This window comes from Panthera uncia, assembly GCF_023721935.1.
Source record: "Panthera uncia isolate 11264 chromosome A3 unlocalized genomic scaffold, Puncia_PCG_1.0 HiC_scaffold_11, whole genome shotgun sequence".
In the NCBI taxonomy this organism is placed as follows: domain Eukaryota; kingdom Metazoa; phylum Chordata; class Mammalia; order Carnivora; family Felidae; genus Panthera; species Panthera uncia.
The window spans coordinates 21367942-21386694 of record NW_026057578.1 but is presented as its reverse complement, the minus strand read 5'-3'; the positions used below and the strand labels follow the sequence as shown (position 1 = coordinate 21386694).

Here is an 18753-nt window from a genome sequence, read left to right as displayed (position 1 = left end):
AAAAAAAAAAACCAAAAACTGCATAATTGGAAGAATTTCCAAGTTGGAAGGGACTGAAAGTTGCAGTCCATTCTCTCTTCTTGATTTTTTTTTCCATATCATTCTTTATTAATTACCCCCGGTGACAAGGATCTGACTTTATAGAGACGCCTGACTTTACAAAGACATCATTTGGCAACTGTGATTTCTAAGATTTCAACTCAGAATGAAAAAGAATTTCAGCACATTCTCTTATGAGAGGATGTCTCGGCTCCTTATAATCTTACCTGAATTAGTTTCCATAGCCCTCCTAAATAAAGCATGGTTCCCATAAGAGATGTCATGGACTTTAACGGTCATCTGATCTGCATGGTAACTCTTCTTTTTTTTTAACATTTTTATTCATTTTTTGAGAGACCGAGAGTGCAAGCAAGGGAGGGGCAGAGAGCGAGGGAGACACAGAATCTGAAGCAGGCTCTGAGCTGTCAGCACAGAGCCCGATGCGAGGCTCGAACCCGTGAACTGCGAGATCATGACCTGAAGTCAGCCGCCTAACCGACTGAGCCACCCAGGTGCCCCTGCGTGGTAACTCCTGCAGTATCTTCTTTTAAGCAGGCAAAAACCACAGCTGCATTGTGGCGACCACTTTCGTCTGCTCCTTCCTTTGCCAGGCATCTGCTAAATTTCTGTAGTGGACCAGGGAGTGTGCCCGGCGCTGGGTGTCCGGAGATGAAGGAGGAGTCTCTGTCCCGGCAGGACTCTCTCATGGTCTGACTTGTATCGCGGTTACAATGAACTGAAACCATCTTGTCCTTTCTACACATGTGCTCTTACTAAGCTGTATCTGTCTCACTGTGTGCGTTTGTGTGGCTCTGTGGTTCAGTGCGGCGCTCTGTGTGGATCCTGGGTAATTTTCCTCCTGTTGGATTTGGCCCATCATTATTGCCTGTTAGGAACTTTTTGAATTGATTCTGTCGTCTGCCGTGTTCCTTGTCTCCATAAGCTTTGCGTTACATGACATTTGTTAAGTTTGTTGTTTATATATCTTCACCACCAAGTTGTTCCTCAAAAACAAGCCTAAGGAGGGAGCGGAGCCCTGCAGGATACCCCCGGAGGCTTGTCTCCAGGCTGACATTCATTCACTGATTATCCCCCAGGTCCCCAAATCATTTCCTTGTACTCCACATGACGTTGTTTAGTACTGTTTAGTGCCCTTGCCAGTTCTTCCCAGTAAAAACCTTTTGTCACATTACTCCCTACAAATCAGATTTTTTAAAAGCACACATGTAAGGCATGTAAGCCCGAGAGGTTTGCTGAGCCTGTTAGGTTCAGAGATGATACAGATCTACTGCCCAGTGTCTGGATTCTGCACCAGCTCTCCCACATCGTGATTCTCACTTGGCTTCCACACGCTAGGTGATAGGGAACCTAGTGACCTAGAAGGGTAATCTGTGCTTGTGAGCACAGTGGAGGGAGCCTTAAAAAAAGTGGTATGGGGGAGAATCTTGAGAAAAATAATTTTGAAATTGGAATAGTAAGCAGGTTGAGGATAGACAAGGAAGTGTTAGAAAAGAAGAAAAACAATATTTTGCTGTAACAGAGAAAAATAGACTGTAATAATGTGGAAGTGTGGTCCTTCCTGGCTCAGGAATTTGTAAACCAATCTCTGAGATGGAGTGAAAAGCCCATAAAAAGATTAGAGGACACATTAAAATTTAGTGCATGGTAAAGGTGGCATTTCTTCAGATCTGTGGAAAAAGGGTAGATTATGGCATTGGGACAACTGGCCAAACACTAGCAGTAGATAAAGTTAGATCTTTGCTCCATATCATATGCTAAAGTGTATCTCAGAATTATTTACTCCCAAAGATTTAAATATGTACAAACATAAAAGTAGTATATCATAAAATATATTCGATCTTAGCATAGGGGAAAAACCTTTCTCAGGATACATGTGAAATAGAGTTCATAAAGGCAAAGATTTGATGACTTAGACTTTTAAAAACTTAAAAAAAAAGTTTGTTTTTTAATGTTTGTTTATTTTTGAGAGAGAGAGAGAGAGAGAGAGAGAGCACCAGCTGGGGAGGGGCAGAAAGAGGGAGATACAGAATCTGAAGTGGGCTGCAGGCTCCAGGCTGTGAGCTGTCAGCCCAGAGCCTGATGCGGGGGCTCGAACTCCTGAACCGTGAGAGCATGACCTGAGCCGAAGTTGGATGCTTAACCGACTGAGCCACCCAGGCACCCCTAAAAACTTTTATTTTAAAAAGCACAATATACAAATCAAAGGGCAAATATCTTTCTCTGGTTTGTTGTTGTTTTTTTTTGCAATATATAGCAGAGGTTAATTTCCTTAATATAGAGTGCTTACAAATCGACAAATTAGATGAGCACCCTGATGTAAAAATGATCAAAGAAGAAACACAACCAGTAAACATTAACAAAAATTGAACTGTCTTAGTATCAGAAATGCAAAATAAAAAATAAGTTATATTTCTCATCTCAAATTGGAGGAGATTTTAAGTAATACCGGTTTTGAGGGGGGCGGGGGGAACAGGCACTTCACACACTGTTGGTACCTTTCCAGCGATCTGTAGCAAAATCTGTTAAGTTATGCACACTTTCTGACTGGGCACCTTCCTGGGAATTTACCCTAACGCAGTAATTATGAATACATGCATCCTAGTGTCTTTTGTTGTAAGGGAAAAGATTGGAAACGATCTGAATGTCTGACAAAGGGGGATTGGTAAAATAAATTATGATAGATCCATGCAAGGGAATACCATGTAGCTTTTTCTAAAAGGTATTATTTAGATTAGGAATTTCAGATGGCTTCATCTCCTACCCCCACACTGGGATTGATTGCTGGTCTCTTTTTGGAGCGCTGTGTTGAGAAGGATTCTGAAGTCATGTCTGGGCTCAGCAGGGAAGAGTGCTGGGCTCAGAGATGGATTTTGCCACGGGAGAAGGACTGACAGCAGCATCAGATACTGGCTTTTCCTGGTGTAGAAGAATGTTTCATAAGGGAAATTGTTCAGCCTATGTTAACAACAACTGCAAAAATTGAGTATAGAACTGTATACTATGTGGGCTGCTTTCGGGGAGGAAAAGGCTGGGAGTTAAGAAAAATTGCTTAAACCTACCAGAGTATTAGCAGTGGTTATTTCTGGTCAGTAAGATAATGGGCGATGTCTGTTTACCTTTTGAAAGCTTATCTTTCTTTTCCCAGTTTTTTATAAAAAGTATTTTATAATTAGAAAATATATCTATAAATGTTATGAATAAAAAAAGTAATGGGAAAAACAATGGTAAGGGATATTGTGTGAAATACAGGCATGTTTTAAAGAACTATAGTCTCCAGATTTTGTTCCTCACAGAGTCCAGATTTCTGGAGAGGTAGTGTGTGCCCAGCCACGCAGGCATCTGAATGAGGCCTATATGACTTCAAAAGTCCCGGCTTATGTTCCTTTTCTTTATGGCCTCATTTTAATTAAGCAGGCATCGGTGGATATGTAGAGACAAAAGATGTAATTCTAGAAGGGCAGATAGACATATTAATAATAGTAGTATCAAGAAAAGAACAAATGAGAGCAAACGTAGAGTGCTTTTTATATGTCAGGCACTTTTTCTTAAGTGTTTAGAAAAATTTTTTTAATGCGTATTTATTTTTGAGAGAGAGCGAAAGAGAGCATGAGCCAGGGAGGGGCAGAGAGAGAGGGAGACACAGAATGAGAAGCAGGCCCCAGGCTCCGAGCTGTCAGCACAGAGCCCGACACGGGGCTCGAACCCACAAACTGTGAGATCATGACCTGAGCCGAAGTCAGACGCTTAACTGACTGAGCCATCCAGGCGCCTCTTAAGTGTTTTATATGTGCTTATTCATTGACTCGTTACAGGAACCCTTTCGTTCCTACAGGAACAGTAGGTAACTATCATCTTATTTACAGATGAGAAACGGAGGCACAGAGAAGTGAAGTAAGCGGCTAACTCAGGTTCAGACCCAGGCAGTCTGGCTCCAGAGTCTGGAGCTGCTGCCCCTCAGTTACTCTCAGTCAGGTGTTGTTCAGCTGCTTTACATGGATTAGCTCCCTTCCTCCTCGGAACAAAGCTTCCTATCTTGTTCATCAAAGGTTTAGTGGGCATTTCTTATATGTCAAACACTAAGGGAATGCAGGGAGAGGCAAATGCAGAGAAGTTTTGTACTTAGCGCCTGGGCATAGGTTTGTTGAAAGGTTCAGGTGTGAGGGGCGCCTGGGTGGCGCAGTCGGTTAAGCGTCCGACTTCAGCCAGGTCACCATCTCGCGGTCCGTGAGTTCGAGCCCCGCGTCAGGCTCTGGGCTGATGGCTCGGAGCCTGGAGCCTGTTTCCGATTCTGTGTCTCCCTCTCTCTCTGCCCCTCCCCCGTTCATGCTCTGTCTCTCTCTGTCCCAAAAATAAATAAAAAAAAAACAAAAACAAAAACGTTGAGAAAAAAAAAAAAGAAAGGTTCAGGTGTGAAAATGTGAATGAAGTATCATGCTGCGTAAGGTGTGGTGGTGATTACAGGATGCCAGAGACTAGATCTGCTTTACTTTTGGGTCTGCCCCCTAGTCGGCTCACTGAAGGACTGAAGGGAGGGGGTTTGGAGGAAGGGAGGGGATTTTTGGATGGCAGCAGAATCTCGGTATCTTCCTGTGGGGAAGGGGAATAATTGGCCCTTGATCTGAAGTGGCGGGTAAGAGAAACTTTTTCCAGATTAGTAGGATAACTGTGTCAGGGCAGCATAGTGGATTGCCACACCGAGTGGTGACGGTAGCTCATCCACAGCTCGTCTGCTGGTGGGCAGATCCCTTAATGCTACAGAATGCTTCAGGAGCCTCTAAAAGGCAACTTGTGACTACAAGAATAAGGGGAACCCTGTAATGAGATCTGAATCCAAGATTGATTTTTGTAATGAGGAAATCGATTTCTCCAGGAAATTGTGTGACAGTGTGATGTTTGGATGAGTGTACTTCCTGGTTGGTCTGTTGCAGACACTTTGACAGATTGTCTCTCTGTCTGGATTATGTTGTTCTTTGCTCCTCCCTGCTTTCCTTTCACTGATGCTGTCTTGTTTTCCTCTCCTAGGTTTATGGAATCCGAGCTGGACCTAAATGACATCATTCAGGAGATGCACGTGGTGGCCACCATGCCAGACCTGTACCACCTGCTGGTGGAGCTGAATGCTGTGCAGTCTCTTCTTGGGTTACTTGGACACGATAATACAGATATCCTTTCAGATCTGTCCTCAGCAGGAAGGCTGACATGGTGGGGGAATGCTGTTTACTCTCTTCTGTCTGTCTCTGCTGATGTCTCCTGTCACGTCTGGTGTTCCGTTTTCATTCTAATTACCTCTGATCTTGAAACACGCTGCTCTTTACTCATTTGAAAACCTGTTTTTTATCTACGAATACATCTTGGGCAGTCCTTAATTGTCCTGTTTTCTCTTGTTAGTGCTGGAATTCATCATGATGTATCTATTCACACCTTAATAGCATTAATTTCTCAGGATCTTGATTTCCAGGCCCATGATAGCGGCAAGGCCGGATAGGACATGAATCTGTTGATCTAGACATCATTCTGCTAACAGGCGGCCCAGCGGATTTGAGACCAGAGGAGGCAGTGAACCGTGGTAGAAAGCACATTGGAATGTCTAGGAAGACAGGGATTTTAATCTCTTTTGTCCACTGCTGCAACCCCTATTCCTTAAAACAGGCTCAGTGCACAGAAACATGTACTGTTTGCTGAATGAGCATTAGATCCAAACAGATGATCCAGGTTTGGCTCCCAGCTTCATTTCTTGTGCAAAATTTGATGCCCCTGCAGCCCTCACTATTGGCACCTGCAGAAGTGGAGTTAATAACTTTTGCCTTGCAGTGTTACTGAGAGTACTAAAGGAGACGACGTTAAGGGCTAAGCAGTTTCTGATACACAGTAGGCACTTACTAGATGTTACTTTTAACTGACTCTGAACCGTGACTTCCAAAACCATCTTATACTTTGTCTTTGCTCTCAGATGTGCAGCAGCTTTCTGCAGTCGGTTTTTGATGTGCCTGTGGTCGGGGATATGTTCATTAAAGTAAATTCTCTTCCAATAGTTGTTCTATTTGAATCCAGATTTCCGAAGGTACGAGACAAATGTAGTTAGTCTGCCTGAGTGATATTCACGGGGAATCTGCTGCTGCTTCATGTTATTTTCATCTTTCTGGTAATCTCTCTCCTGAGAGCATGTCTGACTAGGTTCTTTCCTGCCTGATATTTCTCATAGAAATAAATCAGGGAATAATTTTAATGCAGGCTTCTTGAAGGGTGATCTTAAACCATTTCTGATACTTCATGTTAGGTTTGAGAGTATTAAGAATCACTCCGTAAGTCCTCAGATTGATGAGTGGGTTCCCCAGGGTTTTCTGCTGAATTGTGGGTTGTGCGAGAACCCTGGTCAATTGGCGTGTTTCTGGGTAAGCTGAGTGTAGGGTCTCATGAAGTCATTCGGCAGACCTGCTTTGAGTGCTTCATTGTGTACCAGGCACTGTACTAGACTCTGAGGAACAGTGGACTCTACTGGATTATCAAGCGGCATCAGGCAAGAAACACGTATTAGGGTATCTATACCATCTGATCGGTCCCATTCAAGGTACTAACTCGTCCTCGCGGTGTCGGTAAGGGAGAGTTCTAGTTGTGACTTCACATCTTAATTCACCTACAGAATGGTAGATGTTCTGAATCTAAACAGACCTTAGAGATGACTTAACCCAGGGCCTTCTTTATTTCTTCAGTGACGCATGTGAGGTCCAGATGTCGGACAGCCAACTGTTGAGGCCGAGGCTGGCACTCTAGGCCCCTGATTGATGTCCAGCCCAGTGCTCTCTCCAGCGCCCTTTGAGACTTGCCACGTCCCCGACGGCCTCGCCCAGTCGTCTGCTCCCTTGCGCGTTCACACACGCAGTACCAAGTTTGTCTCTGCAGACACGGCCCTCATTCTTTTTTCTATCCCTGCTAAGTCTAATAGTAGCAGCCTTCCCAAGATGCTGACACTTTGCTGATTCACCAGGCTGGTTCCTGCTGGGGAGAAGACTGACGCGAGAGCGCTGTTCGACATCGGCATACTTGGGAAAGGCAAGGGCACAGATGTTCCACGTTGTTAAGTTCTGGTCTTTAAAAAGGGAAAAAACAAGTCCCCCTATAATAACTTTGACAGACTGCCACTTCCCTCCTGTTTTCTTGAGAGCCAGGCTGCATTTTTCCCCCCTCTAGTATGCCAGCCTTCACCCTACTGCCCTAATGATATTTTTTTAAATCTGATTTTTAATTATGCCCTACATCAAATTTAAAGTGCATTTGAAATTTTTTTAATTACCTAATTTTAATTAGCTAAAGCAATTAGGGGAAATGTCATCCTCCTCAAAGTACAGTTTTTCTTGAAAGTGGTTTCAGGAAAGGGTAGGCCCTCTTGACTTGCAACTGATGCACCCTCTCTCGTTTCGGGACGGTGGTCTCCCCACAGCCTTGCACCCTGCGTCTTGTCTTACCTGTGGTCTAGAATGGAGATTTTTCTTCAGGAGACGCTTGTTAACAGTTTACTGTTGTACAGCTGTAACTGCCCGAAACACCGTACCGTGAATGAACAATTTCATGGCAGTCATGACTTAGATTTTTCATCTTTTTTAACTCTTCATTTATCAACCAAGACCATACGTGGCTGGTCATGCCCCCCACAAGCTCAGGTCATCTTTGCCTTTGTCCTTCTCAGAGAAAACATAAACTATAGGGATTTTAATTGGATCAGAGGCTGGTTTGTTGTAACCTTAAGAGCAGAGGATGCGAGACGACAGCTTGTGCCTCGTGCTTTCAACCGTGAGGGGCAGCTTCAGAGTTTATTCTGGCGCTCTGCATCGCTGCTGCTGGTGAAGGCTTGTCAGCGCTTCTGGGCCCCGTCTCCGCGCCCCCCCCCCCCCCCCCCGGAGGCTGGAGCCCAGCAGGCCGTTGGCCGCGAGTGGAATTCTGGTCTGTGAAGAGCACCTCTGGGGACGAGGGGCTGAGAGGGAGGGGCATACCTCTCACACAGCTTTGGAGAGTCACTCTGGCTGTGTTAGAAGGGAAGGCAAGGTGGGATCCAACAGCTACCGCCTTTTAGAATTACTGCTTTTTCCTTTGAAGTAAGTCATTTAAATATGTTTAGAGCCCCTTTTTTGTGAACCTTTTGGAGTTTCTACAGAATCATAAAATCAAAGTTACATTTAAAGATATTTTCTTAAGGTACTGCTAAGCAAACAGTTTTTGTGGCCCAGGGTAAGCCATATTTACTCATTTTGCCTAAAGGAACAGGGAAGAATGAAACAAGGGGAAGATAAAAACCCCAGATGGTGGTTCATCACCCCTTTTACCACCACCAACAAAAAAATAAATCACCACAGCCCAACATCTATAAGTATCCTAGTTTTGTATGTCATTAGCTGCATTCTCAGTTTGAGTGACAACTCGGGGCAATCCTTTCTAAAGTCCTTATGGTAGATCACGGCATTTACTGGGTTTCTCCTCTTTGTGATAAGCCCTATTGGGTGCTGTTGGGGAAGCAAGAAATAATAACTCCAGTCGATAGCAAAAACACTTACTCACTTACAAGTTACTTACTATGCACGGTAAGTGCCCTTGGAGTATTGTGCTCAGGAAATGCCATTGGAGTTCTGAGGTATGAGTCACTTCTGGCTTGGGGGTGACTAGGGAATTGGGTATTGGAGATGGGTAAGCTTTTGACAGATGTGGAGATTAGAGTGTGTTTCAAGTTTATTTTCATGGTCTGTATCTTGGCAGTGGAAATTGCCATGCCTCACATGCTGGGAGCTGACGTGCTCCTGTAGTCACTAGAAACTTACCAGGACATCAGGCTCATGATTCCCCTTCCCCTCCCACCTCCCCCCCACAAAAAAAATCACCACTACTGCTTCCCTGGTACGTGCTCTATTCTTTTATATATATACACACACACACACACATACATATATATATATATATATATGTATATATATATATATATGATGTGTAAGTTATATATAAATTATATAAACATGTTATATATTTATATTATTTTTATAATATTTATCTATAATATATGTTTTGTATATTATATACAAATATATAAATATTTTATAATATTTAAATTATATTTATATTATATATAAATTATATATAAGTTACATAAATATATAATTGTATATTTATTATACAATTGTATATTTATATAACTTGTATATAATTTATATATGTAAACTTATATATATATGTATTGAATAAACCACATTTATCCAAAGTCTGCTTTCAGACTTTGGTGATTCAGAAAAATGTGGCCTCATTGTAATGTTAACTTCAGGCATTATTACAGTGAGTTGCATGCTAATATGCAGGAAGGGAGAGATTTGTTAGTTATAGAGGAGATTTTTGGTGCTGATGGGACAGCTTTTTTTTTTTTTTTTTTTTTTTTTTGGTCTGGGATAATTTTAGGGAGTGGTCGTTAGCACTATTCTTCCCTAAATTACTGCTTAGTTTTCTTAGACTCTATAAAGCCAGGAAGACCTGGAAAGTTGTCCCGTTGGATTTTGTGAGGAATTACTGTGGGAACTGGAAAATAAAGAGCAGAGTTTTTTTTAGACCAGCAGGGATCAATTGAATTTGAGCAGTTTGGGTCTGAGAAAGCTAGAGTGGAGCAAACTGAGAGCAGCATCCCATATTATCCTGGAGGGTGTGTGCAGTAGTCAGGGGGGCTCTGCATCAGAGTCCCTATGTTCATGAGCAGGACTAGGGCTGGGAAGGGTCTGAGCCTCCTCGGGGCTTTCTCCTAATTGGACTGGGAGGGAGTCGGCTGTTGCTCCAGAGCTTTCCTGCAAGCGCTGTCTAACAAGACCTGCGTCTCTTGAGCTGTTGTTTTGCTGGAAGCTATTCTCATCTTGATATTTCCAGAATCAAAACTACCCTGAAAGGAAGGTACTTCTTTTTCTCATCAGTAGGCTGACATGTCTGATAATCTGCACTGATAAGCCTCCCATATTTAAAGCCATTTAAATATGCTCTGAAGAAAGTCAGGTTACGTTAAAAGTGCCAAAGTGGCAATTTAGGAAAAGGACCTCTTAATGTAACCTTTGATCTTGTTTATGAGTTTAGGTGAATATCTTGCCCCTGGAAGATGTGGGTGGTGGTAGCCTGCTTTGGGCATCTCCCCTGTGGCATAATAGCGCCCATTAGCATTTAGTAGGTCCTTAGTGCATCTTGAATGAGTGCATTTTCTCCCTCATATTAGTGTGATCTAGGATTGGGAGAGAATTAAGCGTACAGGTTTTTTTCTAGGTCGTTCTGTGCCAACTGTTTTAAAAGGAGAAAAAGACCATTTTGTCTGTGTTTTGAAACTCATCTGCATTAATTGAGCCATATCTCACTGTCCTAGTCTAGGAACAAAAGAAAAAAAATTTTTTTATAAAAACCCACATTTGTTGCATTAAATCAATTATATACTCTGAATCTATACTGTACTGGTTCATTTTTCTTAAGGAATCCTTTATGAAATGACTTTTTTAAAAAAACCCATCTGCTTACTACCATCTTGTTCTAATCTTTTTTTTTTTTTTTAATAAATTTTCTCCTTATGGACCTGTCTCATTGGAGATTAATGAGATTAATGCTCAGTTTCTGTACCAAAACTACATGGATCATGCCAAAAGAAAAAAACCAAAAAAAACCCAACCAGACGTAAATACCCCTCTTTTTCCAAGAGCTGCTGTATTGTGGACCATTTTGTGCCCAGCTGGCCTTTTCTGTGTCACCTCTTATTACTCTAGCTTACTGCCCCAGTAGTGGACAGGTACAGAGGGAGTGTGTGGGGTGGCCTTTCTACTCGACATGACAAAATAGGCTATCAAAAACTGTGTTTTAGTAATTCACAGAGAGACAGGCTCTCTGTTTTCCTATTATACTTGGACGGGAGAGCCTTTTACCTTGTGAAATGAAATTGTAACTACAGTGGAAAAACCTATCACCCATGCCCAGAGTCGGCCTGTGAAGAAATGCTGGATGGGCGGCAGACCACGCTGCATTTTCTCATCCAAATTGAGAGTCTGCCTGCCTGTCTTTAGTTCGGGTTTTCATTCCACTTTCAGGTCTTCAGATGACCTCTGTCTTCCGGGTCATACTACATTACCCGGGAGGTGATGATTACAATTACGGACTCATTACTGCCTTGCTGAAATGTTCTTTGGTGAAAGTTAGGAATTTACGTAAAATCAGTTAGTGGTGGAATTGATGAGATGTTTACCAGACCTGGTAGCTGGTAACTGGTTTTGTGTTTGACTTCCCAGCTGAGGCAGGAGAGTAGGCAGGGAAATAACTACTGGAACATTTTTAGAAACGACTTTCCTTGATAAAAGTTAGACATTTATCCTGTCCTATATAAAACCACCACCATTGTCAATTTTTTTTTTTCCTTTTTAAGAAAAGTTCTTAGGCTTAACGTGACACATTTGTGAGCATGGTATTAAGACTAATCAAAGAAAAATATGATACCTGGCCCATAAGACCTTAGAGGCTGAAAAAGGACTTGATCAATCTGAATGTCTGTGGCACAGCCGAAATATAAAATTAGATCTTCCAACCCATTGTGACCCAGAAAGGGAGACCATGCTGTTGTTAGCTTACGTTTTAGATTTTCGAGGCTTTGGGGAAGAGTGAAGGCAACAGTGAGGGCTTTGGCCATTCTGTGGGAAGACTTGACTAACAGTCTTTCTTATAAAATGCTTTCATATTTTCTTAGTACTTTGATTTCCTTGGCCTTCGATGTACACGCCCTAATTTGTTCCTTCTAGCTACTCAGAGAGATGGGCTGGGCAGAGACCATTTGCCACCATTTGACAGGCGAGGAAACTAAGCTGTAAGGAAATAAAGGGGTTTGAACAAGATTACATGGCTGGTGATAATTTGGGGGTAATTCAGTTCACTGAAGATGTGAACCAAAGATGAATATGACATGACCCCGTCCTCGTGTTTGCTCTGACTCTTCATCATTGTTCTTTTCACGTGTCCCCCACCTGTCTCTTGAGGCTCCTGTTTAATTAACAGTCATCGCATACTAGTTAATAATTACTTAGTTATGCATGGTGTTATTCAAGGGATATAATGATAGTACTTACTACATGCCTGATTTATATTCTTTATTTTGTTGTTGTTGTTGTTTTGCCCGATTCATATTCCTGTCCTATAGGTGTCTGACTCTAACATTGGGTGGATGGATGGATGGATGGATGGATGAGTAGATAGGCAGATAGATCAAATGTCATGCATATTAAATAAGCATGTGAATAGATAATACAGTTTTTACATCGCATATGTAAGAACTTTTCAAGAGAATATATTTGGGAGTTTCTTAGATGAGGAGGATGAGCGGGGAGTTTTCAGCATCTTATTTTTTTTCCTGAGACTTTTAATAATATTGTTGGAGGTAAGTGACAGTGTCATTACAGTAGGATCAATAGCTAGAATTTACCAGAACTTAGCCCCGTTTAAACCTGGCATGTGTTCCCGTGTGCCGTGTTATGAAGTGTGGTGGCAAAAGCATCATTTTTGGAATCAGATGAACCTAACCTTCTCCCTTACCGTTGCAGTGACCTTTAGCTAAGTTCCTTAACCACTTTGAGCTTTAGCTTTCTTGTCTGTAAAACGGGGATATCACGCTGATAATGCTGTTGTGAGGATTCGGTAGCCCAGCGCTTAGCATAATGATGATTCTCAGACACGGTGGCAGTGACGGTGGTGGCTACCGCAGTCTTTACCACTAATTCCTCCTAGTCAGGGGTAGCCCCGGGGTTTCTAGGGTTAATTTGGTAGCCAGGTTTTGCTTTTTAAAATTACTGCAGACAACTTCCGTATTTTGGTTTACTGTATGTCAAGTTTGATAACGCGGTCTTCTGCGTCAACCGCATTCTGGTTACTTTGTTGATGAAGACGAGACACATCAAGGAGTTCTGTCCAAAGACCTTTAAGCTCTGACGCATATTAAGTTTCATAGCACTCTGGTGTTTGGGGTAAATACCACTTTAAAGAGTGGAGGAAGAAGACGACACAGCTTAATTAACTTACGTGTGATGGTCGCCTGGTCCGTTATACATGAGTAAGACAAACCTCCCAATAGCTTTTCTTTCCGCAAAAGATGTTCATAAAATGCCTGGAACTTCAATGGGCGGTCAGCAAGTGTTATCCTTCTTGTTACCACGTCCTGTATCTTTCCTTTTATTTTTTTCTTACCCGTTCTAGTGAAACTGCCCTGATGCTGACCTTGTCTCGCCCTGGACTGTTGTGTGTGGTATCTTCTCCTCCAGACCTGGCTCCCCGCCCAACCCTCACCCTCCAGCTCTCTGCTCATCCTGCTTTCCATTTGCCCATCCCCACGCCCAGCACTCAGTGCTTTAGTGCACTGCACCCTGCACGCGGCTATTAGGTTATTCTTCCAAAATATTATTTGCGTATAATTCTAGCTCTGACTTTCTCTTTCCTCTCCCCTCTCTTCTGTCCTCCCCTCCCTTCCCTGATGCTCTTTCTTGTCCTCTTCATGTGCCTTTGTATATTCCAGTCTCTTGGCTTTTACTTCTGTGGCTCTGCTTTCTGGCCCCTCTGCCCTCATCGTTTTTAGTTACTGTTTTCTGACCAGTCTTCTTCTAGCAGATCATTCCTGATTTCCGAGTTGATGGCCCCCTTTTCAGGACATCTGTATTTTATTTGTTACACCTTGGCAGTTGTCTGTGGTGTATAATTTTCTAAATGTCTCTGATTATTGAACTTCCTCTTTTTGTAGAGGGGGAACTGAGGCCAAGAATGAAAAACAGATTTGCCTTTGTCACCATCACAGTGCTTTCTTCACCGCAGAAACGTAGGTCGTCTGTGTGTATGTGTGAGAGAGTTTCCAGGGTGAGGGAAGGGAAACTTAGTTTATTTAGTTCTGCCTTCCAGTTTCCAAACATAACTCCTTTTTTTCCCTCTTTTATGTTTCTTTCTTTCATACATATTTTCCTCCTTGTATTTTCGCCTTCGCTTTGTTTAATTCTCATCGTTCTTCCTTTTGTGTCCATAGCAGCTCAGTGTTTGAGGGGAGGGAGCCCCAAGTGGGGATGTGTAGTGCAGTCCAGCGTAAAGCCTTCTGTCTACATCTTGAAACTGATTTTGCCATGCCCTGCTCTCTGCGGACCTCTCGGTAAACACCAGCCATCTCCTCTCAGAAATCATTACCGCCTTCGAAGGTGAACTGTATGGGTTAGTTCAGATTATACTGAGTTCCAAGAATGTAAATTCTGTGATAGGGTGAAGGGTGTTGGCCTCTTTCTCCCTGGAAAAGCAACCTCCTGAGCAATCAATCTATTTGAAAGTTTGAAATTTGGGAAAACGAACTTATGGAATACGTGACCAGGAAGGCAGCAGAAGGAAGAAGACTGAGCCGGTTAACAACATTTACTGAACACCCACTGTGAGTAGAACCTTGTTGAAGAGATGTTAATAAGACCACAGTGTATTAAGGGTGAATGGTAATAAAATGATTGACAAGGAAACAGAAGGGAAGCACAGATTTTAATAAAATGTCAGTAGGGTTTCAGTATGTATGTGATTCCCTTAACGCTATTCACATGTGTCCATAGCTGTGGTTGATTTGCTTCAGGAATTAACAGATATAGACACCCTCCACGAGAGTGAAGAGGGAGCGGAAGTACTCATCGATGCTCTGGTAAGTTGCACATCCGGCTGGGGTTCTGCAGGCGTGTGTAAGGTGTTGCCGTCATCACCATTGTCTCCGTGGTGGCAGCCGGGTGGGTGGGAGCTCTGTGGGAAGGCTGCACTGCCGGAGGAGAGTCCGACATTGGCAGTGCAGCTTGTGGGGTACTTTGTTCTTTGGAACTGCGTGGAGGGGGTTGCTAGGGGTTGTAGAGGCCTAGCGTTTGTTAAGTATCTGCTGTAGGCAGGCCTTTTCTCATTATTTTCGCTTTACGTGATCCTCACCGTACCCTCTCAGATGGATATTAACAGCCACTATTCCCGTTTCCAGCTGTGACACCAAGGCTTAGAGAGGCGAAACGACTTGCCCGTGGCCACACAGCTGGGATTGGAACCTGTGTTCTCTTTGACTCCGTGTTTCTGTTCTTCTACCCCTAACTGTGGTGCTACTGACCTTTTCACAAAGAGTTTTCACAGATATTTCTTCTCTCCAAGCGCCAGCGAGGACAGATACCATTATGATTTTACAGACAGGGAACCGGAGAATGTTGAAAGCAAGAACAAACCTTCCAACTCATCCAGCCAGAGTTGGACGCCCGTAGAGGCAGGGCCGGTGGATTTCTGTGCACCTTTTTTGTGACGCCTGGGCAAGGCCTCGGAATCTTCCAGGCAGCAGCCAGTCGAAAGGAGTTTATTTGTGAGTTAAACCGATCTGTTCTCAGCACCTCACTTTACACGTGAGGTGACCCAGATGGAGAAGCGCAGCCCTCTCCTGAGTCACTTGGCCAGGCCCTGAACAGCCGAGACGGGAGCCTGCGTGTCCTGTCTCGCCACACCAGCTTCTCCCTCACCAGTGATCACAGAGGCCTCCAAGACTAGGAAGGCACCACAGCTGGCCAGTCCAGGAGGGAGCGAGTCCAACCGCTGACCCTGACACCTGCGGGGCTTTGTCCACCCGCCAAGCTCTCTGCTTCCTCAAGGCTCTGTTAGTTTTCCTTCCTCTCTGTTGTCTTCCGTTGTCTTGTTTTTTCTTTCTGCTAAGGATGCTAGTTAAGTACTGTTCTTGATGCAGTTTGCAGTTTATCAAAGATCGCTGCTGTCACTTGTGTTAGAAGCACCGGCGTGTTTGTTAAGCGTGTAGTCTGGCCCCATCCAAAACCCACTGAATCAGAATGGCTGGGACTGGGGCCCCAAATGATTCTGAGACCCCGTCGCTGCTCTGCCCACCCTCTCCTCACTTTTTCTCTCTCGGGGTCCTTGACACTAGAAATTTCCCATGTGCCATGCTTGTTGCTGGCATTTGGTGTGAACGAAGAGGTTGTGAACCCACTGGATATGAAGGACTGTCTCTTACAGAGAGTGAGGCTGGAGTCCAGCAGGGCTATTTGTGGCTGAGTATGATGAAAATTTCTAGTGCCATTTTTCTTTCAAGCTCCTTCCTAGAGCGAGCTGCCACTTTTGTACAATTCAGGACCTTTATTTTCCCTTTGAACCACTGTGCAGAAAGAAAAGGATGATGTTGGGTTGTCCTTTTGTTTTGAGGAGCGTCTGAAGGAAGGCTGTGGCACTTGCTCCTGCTCTGTGTCCCCACAGTGTCATTTGTGCGGTCTTACCTTCCAGAGGTTAATTACAGTGGCCCCGACTGAGGCTTCCTGCCTGGTCCCTGGGCTGATTTTAATTACCATCCTTTGCCTGTGTGAATAGGGGAGACGAGAGAGGAGCAGCGAGCCTGGCTGCTGCCTGTAAAACGTACCCAGAAACAGCAATTCGCACAAAAGCCCCCTTTGTGTTTTCTGTGTTGCTAAGCCCACCAACAAAAGCTGGATCGTGCAGATTTTATTGTTTGTTTGGAAAGAAACAGTTCATCCTCAGTCTGGGGAGCCGTTAGGTAGCTGCTATAAAGGGTTTTCTGTTTGTTTAGTTTTTTTTTTCTTTTTATTATAATCATTTTAAGATTTTGACTCTTCTAGCTTTATACTGGTGGGGCTGGTGTGAACCACAGTTGAACATTCCTAGGCTCTTATATGTTATTTGCTTGTCTGCAGCCAGTCAGAAGCCGTCGGTAAAAGAGCAGAACTGGTGGGTGGTCTTTCATTTATTCTTTTTGCCCTTGTGCTGCATCCAGGAAGAAGTTTGATAAGTATTCTCATTTTACAAGGGTTGAGTTGTCTTTGTAGTTTTAATTTGGGGCCAATATCAGAGGCCTGGAATTGCATGAACAGAGGCTAGAGGGCATGTAGCAGAATTTATTGTGGTGTGCAGTTTGCAGTTATTGCCTTGGTCTTTTTCCCAATTGGAAGTCCTAAGCAATAGACAAGCACATTTGTGGGGAGAGAGTGCTGCCTTGGCATTCTTGGGGATCTTTGGGGTTTAACATTTGGTTCACATCCACTGCTATTATTTGTGCAAAAGGTGAATATCTGTGCTTTATAATGCATTGATTTGGTAGACTGGAAGATAGAATCTTTTCCGAGGAGTTCCAAATGTGAGGGTATATTGCTTTGATGGCAATTCTCTGGCATCCCTCTCTAAAGAAGTCTTAGGACTTTGCTCACATGTGCCTTCAGCTTGGCAGGCCTTGCTTCTCCTGGGCTACCTGGAATGCTCCCAGTCATCCTTTAAAGCCGCTTAAAGCTTATCTCTTTTGAATTTTTTTAAGGCTCATCCCCCCCCGGCAGAATTTGTGTTCTTTTAGCACTTTGTACATCCTAGCATTTGTCACATTGGCTTCCGGACATCTGTTTGTAGGTTTGTCTTTCCAGAGATGTGATTCCCATCAAGGGAGTGGCCAAAGTGGTAGGTCTGTCATTTACCAACTGTGTGTCCTTGGGGAAGTTACCTAATCTCTCTGCGTTTTGTTTCTTCTGTAAAATGGGGGTAACAGTAGTGCCTGTTGCATAGCACCGACTTAAGGAATAAATGCTATTTAATAAATCTTTAGAACAGTGTCCGACACTGAGTAAACACCCAATAAATGCTGGCCATTATCTTCATAAAGATATTATGCCTGGTGCGTACTAAGTTCCTAGTAAATGTCAAGCTAAAATGATCTGTGTCATCTGCCATGCAGTGAGATGTTTGTGAGTATTGGTTGAGTTCAACATTTTTTTCCCATTTTGACAGATGTTCAAAAAACATTTTGAACAAATACTCAAAAAAACTTTTGAAGGGAATGGACCTAAATAAGACATGGAAGGATAGATGTTTAGTTTAAAAAAAAAAAAAAAAAAAGATGAAATAAATAATGATCACGCAAAGCAAAATATTAACGGTTGTGAGAGGTGTCAGCTACTGTGGAAGTGAGGAGGAGGGAGCACTCACTTGTGAGGGGGAAGAATCCAGAAGGTCTGCAGAGCTGCAGGGCACTGTCTGTGGCGTCAAAGGGAGGCTTTCACAGGAGGATGTGTGCAGGTGTCCCAACCAGAGGAGGTGGAAATGTGGCTGCACCATGATATTGGCCGTAATGGCTAGGAGCCACCGTTTGGTAGAAGGAGTTTCACAAAAGTGGCTTTGGCGTGGAGTCAGGAATTGCCTTCCATACCCATTCTCGCACTCAACTAACCCTACTTAAACGTTGCACGTTGAAGTTCTGTAGTCGTTTGTCTTGGGCCGGTTGGCAGTGCATTTGTGCTGCTCAGGTGAGGCTGAGGTTGGTGGGTTTTCAGTTGCTCTAAAGGAATTTATTATGTAAGTTTCTGGATCCTATCACTTTTATCCCTCCCCATTTCTATTAATGAATGTCTTCACCTGCGTTTGTATTTGTTCCCAAGCAAAATTCATTTGTTCATCTTTTCGCTGGATGTTTATCGAGTGCTTGGTATATTCTGGACTCTGGGAATGGGGTATATAGCAGTGAGCAAGACCGACAGAGTCTGCTTTTGTGGAGCTCAAATCCAGTGTAGGGAGAAGCAGTAAAGAAACCGGCAAGCCGGTAGTGATTCTCTGTTACATAAAGAATTAAAATAGAATGGTGTGATGTACGATGACTGGGAAGTCACGTTAGGTTAGATAGTCAGGGAAGGC

At 43.4% G+C, this 18753-nt stretch overlaps 1 protein-coding gene across 1 annotated transcript in view; it reads left to right on the top strand.

Annotated features, from left to right (window-relative positions):
• CTNNBL1 (catenin beta like 1) overlaps positions 1-18753 on the top strand; it is a 161402-nt gene that overhangs the window by 39110 nt on the left and 103539 nt on the right. Inside the window, exons 4-5 of the mRNA XM_049650816.1 lie at positions 5083-5222; positions 14646-14743. Coding sequence (XP_049506773.1) covers positions 5083-5222; positions 14646-14743 — 238 coding nt within the window. The remainder of the gene's footprint in view (positions 1-5082; positions 5223-14645; positions 14744-18753) is intronic.